The following is an 11,508-nucleotide window of genomic DNA, read 5'->3' as shown; positions in this document are numbered from 1 at the left end:
ACCACAAGATCCTCGCAAATGACGGCATTTACATTTATGACTTGTCGTGAGTGAAAGTTCTTAGGATGCTCCTCAGAGACTCCCATGAAAAGCTCAAGAAGTACATTCTCTGTTACTTTTCCCTCTACGATGTGGATTTTATACCTTCGACAAATTGTTTAGTGATTGACAAAGGAAAAGTCCTGATATTTTTCATATTTTTGGGAATGTCGGCTTTTTTCTCAGGCTGGCATTTATTTTTTCAAATGACATCCATGGAAAATCTACTGGATTTTACCTACAATTTCAATTTAGTCGTTGCGGGAGTTCAGACAATCATTACCTTAGTTACTATCAATTTTATCTTCAAGTCCAAATTTTTCTCAATTTTGGATTTTTTCGACGATATTACTTCATCGTATGATGAATTTCTTACAAATGCTAGAGAAGATCAACTGCAAAGTAGTATCTCAATTGCATGGAAATTGAAAAGGTAAAAACGGTTTTACGTAGAATAGGGGGAAGTGGGGCAATTTGAAAGAGGGATTTTTTTGGTCCATATCTTTAAATGGAGCTCAGGCATTATCATAATTTAGTTTAGCTTCATAATTGATTCAGTGAGGCAAATTACATCATGGTAAGGTTCAGTTCTATTTAGAAATCATCATCAACATTATTTTTAACTGCTTATCCCTTTTGGGGTCGCAGGCCCATGACATCCAGTTTAGCTGCTCTCGCCTGTCAATCCTCCGCCACTTCAGAAAGGTTTTAGGAGTAGATTCCAAGACAACCAAGGGCAAGATCCTGAATTTGTTTCAGTTACCTTGTCCTAGATCTGCTCCTAGGTCGACGCCTCCTCATAATGGATCGTATAGCTTATCTGGGTACAGTAGACTCTCGCTCAATCGGCTCTTTCTCAATCGGGCGAAAAATTTTGTTGACAATTTTCACGTTTAATTATGAAGCTAATTCGATCAAATTTGCTGTAGTTCTTCCTATTTTATCGTGATTCTTTATAATTGAGCGTTTTTGTGGAATTTACAAAGGCTTTGACGCTCAATTCTATCTCTAAACCGGATGACATTTTGCCAAATATTCCCGATTGAGAGAGAGTCTAGTGTAATCTTTTTCCATTTAGAAATATGAGACATAATCCCTATTTCAAAACTTCACAAATTCAAAAGTGCCCCACATCCCCCTAAGTTGGACATTTCATTCTGAATGGGAAGGGACAGATAAACCTAGATCAGTTTATATTGTTATCTAATTCTCTTACAGAACTTTTTTCATTGGTGCCTCTATAGTTAGCATACCTCTGTCATTCGTGGGACTTATTGAAACAAACTTTATCTCTCCACTTTTCTACACAATTCCTGGAATACCGCCAGATAGTGTCTTTTACTATCCAGTGAACATCATATTCCAACCGCTACATTACTATCTTCTCATGGAAACGATAGTGGCTACGGATTGTCTCGTTTTTATTTATCTCTTTTACTTCCGTGGAGAAATCTATGCCATCAATTCTGTTGCTGAACTCTTAACTGATAGAGATACAGTGCATAAGCAATGCTACAGGATATTGCTGACTATTCATAAGGCTCATAAAGATGTTTTGAATAAGTTTTCAGTCATATCTAATGTCATGTGGCACTTCTATGGGCAGAAATTCTTTGTTGTGTCTCTCTACCTATGCGCTAGTATCTTCGTCTTTATGAAAGTTACAAATACGAACATGACTGGCATAATCCTATTGACTTTCGTACTTGGCCAATTGGTTTTACTCTCCGTACCGGGACAACTCATTGATGATTGCACAGACACGCTGAGGACTACCCTTTACATGATCCTCTGGTACGAGATGAAGCTGAAGCACCAGAAATATCTTCTGATTCTAATGATTGGAGCTCAGAAGAGTATTCAACCTGAAACACTCGGAATTGGTCAAATATCCATTTACACATTTGTTCAGGTAACAGATAAATAACTAACTGAATTATTTTTTTTAATTATTCATTTTATTTTGCCTTTTAGATAGTAAAATTAGCATTCTCCTACGCAGCTTTTGCTTATGCAGTTCTTTTGTAAAATCTATGGAAAACAAATATTTATAATTCAGTAGAATCACTTTTTAATTAATTTTTTGAAGTAAAAACACAAATTAAAAAATAATCTACTTTTAAATTCTTTTTTTTTTATTTGTTTATTCTCTAACTCGGATCTACTTTTGGAAGAGATTTTTTACTGGACATTCAGGATTCAGGAACGATGAAAGAAAATTTAAAGAAACTCCTAAAAATTCCTGATTTGAGGACTTACAGTTTTATTATTTTTATTTATTTATTATTTCTAATTTATTTATCAAAGTGCCAAGACTAGAAGGTTAAATTATAGCCTGAGTTGTCGATTTAGACAGGGGCATTTAGAAATACGCATTGAAATTTTTTTTAATTTTGATATAGTTGCTTCATAAAAACCCGCATGTTTGTTTGTTATAAGCTCCGAAGGTCTAGGGGAAGTCCTTCAGGCTATTCTAACACCTTGTATTTTTCCCATATTCCTTTAATGAATCTGGCCTATGGCAATACATTGAGACACACGTTTCCTAAAAAAAAACAGGTCATTAACTTAATTATTATTAATTTTATCTTTACGTCCAAATTTTTCTCGATTCTGGATTTTTTCGACGATATTACCTCACTGTATGAGGAATTTCTTATAAATGCTAGAAAAGATCATTTGCAAAGTAGTATCTCAATTGCATGGAAATTGAAAAGTTAAAAATGGTTTTACGTTGAATAGGGAGAAGTGGGACAATTTCGAAAGAGGGATTTTTTTTGTCCATATTTGTAAATGGAACTGAGACACATCACGATATAGGGGGAGGTGGGGCTACTTTGAGTTGTGGGGCTGCATTGTTATATGACCTTTTCGCATATCAAAAAATAGACAATTTTTGGTCATTTCTTTCTGCGCAATTGATGTCCGAATTTCTGTCGGGAATGGATTTTTCGTTACTTTGGTCTTACAATTACTTCGAAAGAATAGTCCGACAGCGATGGATATACATTTTGTTGTTCTTTTCTCGCTTCGCGGAAAAGCATGCAAATTTTTTGTTTAAAATGGCAAGCGGAAAATACGACATACCGTCGAATTTCTTAAAATTGACCTCCATCCTCTTTCCTGATTTGAATTCTGATTGCTAATTCGTGTTCTTAGATAGTTACTCTATCTAAATCAAAAGAGTTTGTAATTAATTAATGTACAGAATTTAAATTCAGTGACCGTTAGGACGTGTGTTTGACAAGGGTTTCCCGTGCCCCCATGATAAATAATTTTTTTTTCTTTTCAAAAAATTACACATAGAAAAATTAAAAATTCTTAAAAAGAAACACCCATGAATTTAATTTCAAATCCCGTCCAATGAATGCCAATACCTAGATCCTAGATCCTTGATTATTTAGTTTTAATCGTAACAAATCTCAATACATTTTTCATTTTTCAGCTAATGCTGAACTAAAGTTCCCGATCTCTTAATGTGAATGAGGTAGGGAGTTTAGCCCATTTCATTAGCTCAGAGCTTAGAGCATTTTCATTAGCTCGGGGATTCACGTCCAATTTAACTTCCCAAGATCTTTTATATTCTTAAATTTACAGTCAAAATTTTTCTGTGTGTATTAACCTGTATGAAACTAATTCCAAAATATGAACAATCTATTTCAAGTATTTCTGGTATATTGACTGAATGGGTTAACATGATGTAATTTGGATAGAGAAAATAGTTGAGGATCTAAATAAAATAATTGTAAGAACCAGCTTCATTTAGAAATAGGCAAAAATGTCGAATAACAGTCTAGCCCCTTAGTTCAAAGTAGCCCCACCTGCCCCTAGTTTTCCTATATACGAAATATGAAATGTTCGTAGCCAGAGTGTGTGCGAATGGTGCGAATCCTGAAAGCTTTCTCGTATTCGCTAAACAGGAATTTTAAATATGTTTTCAATTCTATTATTTGGAAATTTTTAAATAAAAAAAAATTGCGAATTATGTTTTCGATGTTCGAAAAATTCAAATAGAATGCTCATATTGTAGATCAGGGTGAGCAACGGGCACCCATACTTCTCTAATTTTAGCACTTAAAGATGGGCTTAAGTGATCGGATGTAATAGATCGGATCGATAAAGCCCATCCTTAACTTCTGGACTTAAAGAAAGGCTTACGAAAAGCAGGGTGCAGTTCAGGGGCCTCTCGACATTTCATTTTTCCATACATTTTTGTATAGAGGTACTGAAGGCTATTTGCAAGTCTTTTCCTAAAGAGAATTGACTTATCAGTCTGATATATTTCGAAATCGGGCATTAAAACCTATATAAAAATACATATTTCATAATGTTCGCTGAAATAACACAAGAACTAGGAGCAAACTTGTTTCAGTCGTAGTGCAATATCTGCAACATTTTCACAAGGAAAATTGAAAAATAGCTTCACTTTTTATTAGGTTTGATGGGTCCCTGGTGCAGTGTAGTCACCCGAATCTACACTACGAAAGATTTACGATTATTAAGGAATACAGCAGTAAGTGGGAAAGAAAAATTTTAAGCCTCCTTTTTTTTTAAAATATTTCTACAACAAATTGAAAACTGACATATGCAAACTCTAAAGACGTACAGTACAACTCCGATAGAGTCAACACATTTGATTCTTATATAATTGCAATATTTTAATTTATTAATTGTTCTAGTTACTAATTAACTCGTTAAAAACTGTCTCTGATTCTTACTTATGGAATTTTATATAATTTTACACGGTGTTTCAAATTTTCAGGGGCTTACTCTATCGGAGTCGTACTGTATTATCATCATCATCATCAATATTTTCAATCATTTATCTCTATTGGGGTCGCGGGCTTAAGTCATTTGGGTTAGCAGCCCACGCTTGTCAATCCTCCGCCACTTCAGAAAGGTGTTCACGGTCAATCTCAAGTCGCTACAAGGCAAGATCCTGAATTTGATGCAGCTCAGCCACCTTGTCCTATGTCTGCTCCAAGGTCTACGTCGCTTCATGATGACTTGCACCTTTCTTGGGAAATCTTTCTCTATTCTTGCGTTGAATATGACCATACTATCGAAGTTGTGATATCTTAATTTGAAGAAGCTGCTCCTTACGAACGTCTAAGTTCCTCATTCCTCTCGTTCAGTAATAACCTTCCCGATTTGAGAGCTCTCTCCGGTTGAGGTTTTCCTTTACCGATTCGAAGGTAAATCAGAGAGAACTTATCTAAAAACCCGTTGGAAGTTCGAATGTTTAAACCGACGAGTTACACAAAACTGAGCAAGTTCATGAAAGGGACAGATAATCCTAACCGGCTTATGTAGGTGAGATTCTTAACGTGAGCTAACTCAGAGTGCATGCAAATTCGATTTGATGCTGAAGTAGGGAGACGCCATTCAGTTATCTTGAATCAAATTCGTGAAATTATACAAATTTTGTATTTGAACCAAAATGTCAAGGATTTGGATGAACTGACAGAAAAGTGTTATATGGGTGAAATGTAGACCAGAATGTTCTCTATAATTTTTCCATAGAACATGATCTCATCGATTACTCAGAAGCCAAGATAATCGAGGTTTTTTGTTTCTTAACTCGTTTTTTCATCCAGAGTGCCCCAAGTAGTCATTTGTTGAACTTCAACTATATCAAAGAATTGTTGTATTTTGTGGGACTTTCCATTTAAAACCCTATTTTAAGTGTCTTGGTGGAGTAGAGGCAGTCAAATTGGCATCTGAGTGATTTCAAAGCGTTATTATGGGGAAAATCAATTTTTTCACACTTAAACGGCAAAATCGGAGTGATAGCGTAGTCTGAGCGGAAAATGATGTATGGACGAAATGTAGAGACAAATGTCCTCTACAATTATGTCGAAGTAATTATCAAAATCGGTTTAGCGACAGTCGAGATAATTGAGGTTATGTGATATTGAAATTGGTTTTTCGACTGTGGCGCCCCTGGTGTTGGTCCCACGAAGTTCAAATATTCTAGAAAGTTGTAGCATTTGGTGAGATCTTTCGTTTAAGCCCTCATTCATCAAAATCGGTCACATAGAACCGGAGATATGATTTTTTGAATTTCGTGAACTTTGACCCCTCATATCTCCGGTTCTATTGAAACCACAGCGCACATACGCACCATTTTGGAAACGTCCAAGACTGGGCTACAACATACTAAAATTTCATTAACTTGCACAATGCCGTTTTTGAGAAAAATGATTTTGAATTTCGATGAATTTTAACGCTATCGCAGCGCCACCTGTGGTGACTTTTTGAACTTCCATCTGAAAGTGCTCATCGAGACGAAACCAAAAAGGTAAAATTTATGTCGATATGTTAATTAGAACCGGAGATAGAGGCCGGTCAATGTTCGAACTTTGACCCCTTATAGCTCGGGTCAGGGGTTATGGATCGACTTAAGGTTTTTTTTGTTTGATAGGTATAATCAACGGCTACAACATACTAAAATTTCAGCCCGATTGCATAAGGAATTTTTGAGTTATTTAACTTTTAAGATTTAAAAATTTTCTTTTTAATAATAGCGCCCCTAGCGGTGGTTTTATGAACTTGCGATGTTAGAAGAGGAAGTGGCATTTCACGAGAGCTTTCCAAGAAGCCCTCACTTTTTAAATTCTGACAATTAGAACCGGAGTTATGGCCATTTTAAGAAATTTTTTTTGGACCCTTATAGCTCGGGTCTGGGGGGTCGGGGGACCTTAAGTTTGGTATTGATGGAAAGCTCTAAGGCCCAGCTATAACATACTAAAATTTGAGCCCGATCGATGCCATAGGGGCGGAGCTATTGAGAAAACAAAAAAAGGGGGGTCTTCAAAATGGCGGAAGGAGGGGTGGGGGGTGGGGGGTCAATGCACCATGTTGCAATTTTCACTCGATATATAACCTTTGCCGAAAACCGCAAGTCGATATCTTTTTTAGTTTAGGAGCTATTAAGCTCCAAAGAGCGGCCGGACGGCCGGACGGCCGGCCGGCCGGCCGGGAACGTAACTTAGCCCCCCATATATTCGTGATCAGGAAGTGGCGAAACACATTTTGGCCAAGTTTGAGCGCGATCGGAGGACATGAAATTTTGTTAGGATTATAGTAGGTGAGATTGTTAAGAATCTCACCTAATAGATATTTATCTTAATAAAATTACAATTCAAACGTTTTGCCATCCTAAAATCCACAAAACTACACAAAAATTCACATTTTGCAGTAAACGTTTGCACAGTGTTGTTGACATTGTTGATGATTGAAAGTGTCAAGAAGGTCAAGTATATCGAAATTCGAAATAGCAGAACAACCACCGCTAGAGCGACGGGTACGTGAACTTGCACTTTAGGCTTCCGGTGGATTTTCGAATAGGTTTGGCTTGGCTTTGGAGTGGCTTTGTCTCTTCGAAAGGTTATTACTGAACGGAGCCATTCGGTCTTGACTAGTGATTTCCATAACCGCCAGGAGGTACCTCATCTCAGCAGCTTATATTCGCGATTTTATTTCTAAAGACATTTCAAATTTCGAAAAGGAAATCCCATAAGCTACCTGACGGTATTATCAAGAAATCGACATGTATATTCTTTCGCTTTTCAATCCTTTCTTCGAATTTTTTAAACTCTGGCTATGAGTACATACATAGCTGATTTTAATGAGCAAAGATTTTCAAAAGCTTTTCGAACGTAATGCTTTTCAGTGGAAATATTATTTGATGAAAGTAGCGAAAAACGAACCGGATTAAAGCTGGTAATGGGAGAATTTTTTCGATATGAAGATTTTATAAAAAAAATTAAAATATTTTCGATCAAAGCTGTATCATCATAAATTTGCGTCTTAATTCAGTTGGAGACATATCCTAATGAAATAAAGAAAAAGTCCTTTTGAAATGAGAATATGTTTAGTGATGTTTAACTCGGCGGATGATGCTGAAAACTACACGGGAACTCATTAAAACCAAACTGTACTTAGAAAGCGTTGTTAATGAATAAATTTATCTATCTATCTATTTTCCGCTAGCATTAAGGAATATTTATGGGCTTGAGAAAATCTGAGACATTTCCAGGGAAATGTACAGATAGGGGATTTTTAATATAAGAATCTCTCTTGAATAGTTTTCTACAAATTTTTCCATGACGCCAATAGCGTACAATGTATCGTTGTTGAGATACTACAAGTTTCACCAAGAAAATAATTCTATTTCTTAAGAATTTTCACTTTGAGACATCTTAAGAACAACACATGATGAGGAATAAACTGTCTTCCAGGGAATATGTTCAGAAGTACACTGGAAAACTATGACACATTTTTCGAAAAGCGATAATTTTAAAATATTAAGAAGATTAAGAATGATTAAATAAATAAAAATTACATGTCTATGAATAATCTGGAAAAATACACGTGTTGAAAGTCAATATTTAAATAATATACCAAAAAACAATGTTGTAGTCGATTTTCCTTCTGTGAGTTTATTTAGGTACTATTCTGACTATTCTTAAAGTACGACAGCTTTGAAGATGGGATCAGACACAATACTAGATATTTTTGTAATGAATTTGAAAATTAATGAGTACTAGGAATTTGTCAAAGGTTGACCTTTCAAGGAGTAAAGATAGAATTCACGTGTACTATTTCTCCTTGTCTATTACTACGCTTTAAGAATGTGTCCCATGTTTAAGTAATCATGAAGGAACGCCTTAAAAGAACTTAGGCATATAAGCTACAAACAAAATCCACTGAATCATCGCAAAACGTCTCACTTACCTATATAGTATCACACTTTACTTTTAACAGTCGGTGAAAAGTTCTACTAAAATATGTCTCTCAAAGAGTCCCACGACAAAATCAAGAATTACGTTCAAAGTTACTTTTATCTCTACGAAATGCAGTTTATACCTTCGGTAAATTGTTCAGCGATTGATAAGGGGAAAGCATTAGTTTTTCCTGTGATACTGACATTATTAACTTCTTTCACGGGTTGGCACTTATTCTTTCAAATGATATCAATGGAAAATCTCATGGATGTTGCCTTCAATTTCAATGTGACAATTGCGGGAATTCAAACTCTTATTACCTATGTAACTGTCAATCTTATCTATAAGAACGATTTCTTTACGGTTTTAGACTATTTCGATTATATAACCACTTCTAAAGCAAACTACTTTGCTAAGGCTCGAATGAATCATTTGCAGAGCAGTATCTCAATATCATGGAAATTAGTGAGGTAAGAAAATTCATTTTATAATTAGTATTGTTTTTTGAATATCAAAAATTCCTCAAAATCTGAAAAAAATGAAATTTTGTAGCTCCCGAAAAGTAAAATTTCACTCTATTCAAGGCAAGATACTGAATTTGTTTCAGCTACGTTATCCTAGGTCTGCTCTGAGGTCGAGCTACCTTATAATTTTTACCATATTTAGCTTCCAATAGCTCCCAATTACCATATTTATTTATTTATTTAAATACCATATTTAGCTTCCAATTTTTTTTTACCATATTTAGTTTAACCGGATTGAACTGATCATTGTCCGGTGTACCCTGTACCTAAGTTTCTTTTCTAAAATATATCTTATGTTTTAGGCTTTTCTTCATTGGAGCATCCATCCTCTGCCTTCCCCTATCACTCGTCGGACTTATTATGCTGAAGTTCGACACTCCACTGATATACACGGTCCCTGGAATTCCATCGGACAGCATGTTTTACTATCCAGTGAACATTATTCTAGAACCTATTCACTTCTATTATATCATGGAGAGCATTATCAGCATGGATAGTCTCTTCATTATGTATTTATTTTATTTTCGAGGAGAGCTTTACTCCATCAATTCTGTTGCCGAACTTCTGACCGATAAGAAAACTTTAGATAAGGATGGGGAAAATATTCTGCTAATGGTTCATACGGCTCACAGGAATACCTTGAACCAATTATCTATACTGTCCAATGTCATGTGGCACTTCTATTGGCAGAAATTCTTTGTAGTATGCCTATGCATGTGCGGAAGTATCTTCGTAATTAACCAGGACATCTTTGGCGTAGTACCCCTAGCATTCACAGTTTTTCAACTGGGATTGCTCTGTATGCCAGGACAGCTGATAGACGAGTGCTCTGAGGTCCTCAAGGATACCTTTTACATGATACTCTGGTACGACATGAAGCTGAAGTATCAGAAAAGTCTTTTGCTTATGATGATTGGAGCACAGAAAAGTATAAGGCCAGAGACACTTGGGATCGGCGAAATATCAATTTACACTTTTGTTCAGGTTATTTAAATTACTGGCTTATAGGGTGAAAGGAACACCTATTGACAGTTTAAGAACTCGTGTCATGACTTATTGACACCCTACTCTGTACCATTTGGAATACGAAATTTGAACACTTATTCCTAAAAACGCAAATTAATGAAAAAACTTTATAAGACTTAGATTTTAATGAATGTATTACATAAATTTCAACATTTTGACATAAGTGTCAATAGAGGTTTCCTGTCGAACAGGTGTTCCTTCGACCCTAAATGTAATATTTTATTTCTAAATTTCTTTTCTTTTTGTTTTCCAGGTCGCAAAGGCTGCTGTTTCCTACGCGGCTTTCGCTTATGCCGTACTTATATAGAAAAGCTGATGGATTTATATGTGTAAGAACTAGGATAAGGGGGTAATTGTGAGCGGAATCTTAAACTTGACTTTTGATTTTTCCCAACTGTTTCAGGATTTTCAGGAGCACAAAGAGAATAAGAAGACCACGAAGAAGTATAAGCCCTACATTAACGAGTCTTCTTCATAATCTCTTTTTTCTTTTATCCATCCGAAACAGTGAGAAAATCTCTGAGTTCAGTTTTCGATTTTGTTCATAATTACCCCATTTCACAATAGTCAGTAGATGATCTTTTAAAAACTTTGAAATTTTCATTCGTGAATCGATGTAAGACAAAATCACTGTGGTCAGGAAAAATGTAAATTTTCTCAGCAAAATATTAAATTTGGTCAGCAAAAGCTTTATCTAAATAAAATAGGTCTTCGTTCAAAATTGATGAATTTTCTTACGTGTTGTAATTCTTGATAATCTTATCAATCATATTAAAAGAATTATTACAAAAGCACTAAAAAGAAGAGATTGTAAAATGGATCGTTGTAAAGTGACATAACTTACATTTTATGTAATCAAAAAAAATTGATGTGCCAATTAAAAGGTCGTTTTAACACATAACATTTAGTTTTTTTTTTTTTTTGCAAAAATAAGTAATTGGATATACGAATTTCCTATGATGTTCATTCATTGAATGAAATTATTAGCTAATCTTATTATCCCCTAGGTGTCCATCGCCGTCTTATGTCTTATTATTGGGGGTTCGAAAAAGTTCTCGATGTGTTTTTTTGTAAAAATCTAAGTTTTATTAAAGAAAATTAGAAAATATTATTTCATTCAAAATATTGTCCCTTGCTTGCTACTACTTTCTCCCATCTCAGGCAGAATACGGATACATCGTCGAAAGAAT

The 11,508-nt window shown here is 35.1% G+C and overlaps 1 protein-coding gene across 1 annotated transcript; it reads left to right on the top strand.

Moving 5' to 3' along the window:
• The first annotated feature begins 9,638 nt into the window (after positions 1 to 9,638).
• LOC129802163 (uncharacterized) lies at positions 9,639 to 10,660 on the top strand. The gene is made up of 2 exons (XM_055847781.1): positions 9,639 to 10,276; positions 10,572 to 10,660. The coding sequence occupies exons 1-2, from the start codon at positions 9,653 to 9,655 to the stop codon at positions 10,623 to 10,625; spliced, it is 678 nt and encodes a 225-aa protein (XP_055703756.1). The 5' UTR covers positions 9,639 to 9,652; the 3' UTR covers positions 10,626 to 10,660.
• The last annotated feature ends 848 nt before the right edge of the window (positions 10,661 to 11,508 follow it).

This window comes from Phlebotomus papatasi, chromosome 2 (assembly GCF_024763615.1).
Source record: "Phlebotomus papatasi isolate M1 chromosome 2, Ppap_2.1, whole genome shotgun sequence".
Lineage (NCBI taxonomy): Eukaryota > Metazoa > Arthropoda > Insecta > Diptera > Psychodidae > Phlebotomus > Phlebotomus papatasi.
Note: the sequence above shows the minus strand (reverse complement) of the source record. Positions and strands in the feature narration are given on the sequence as shown.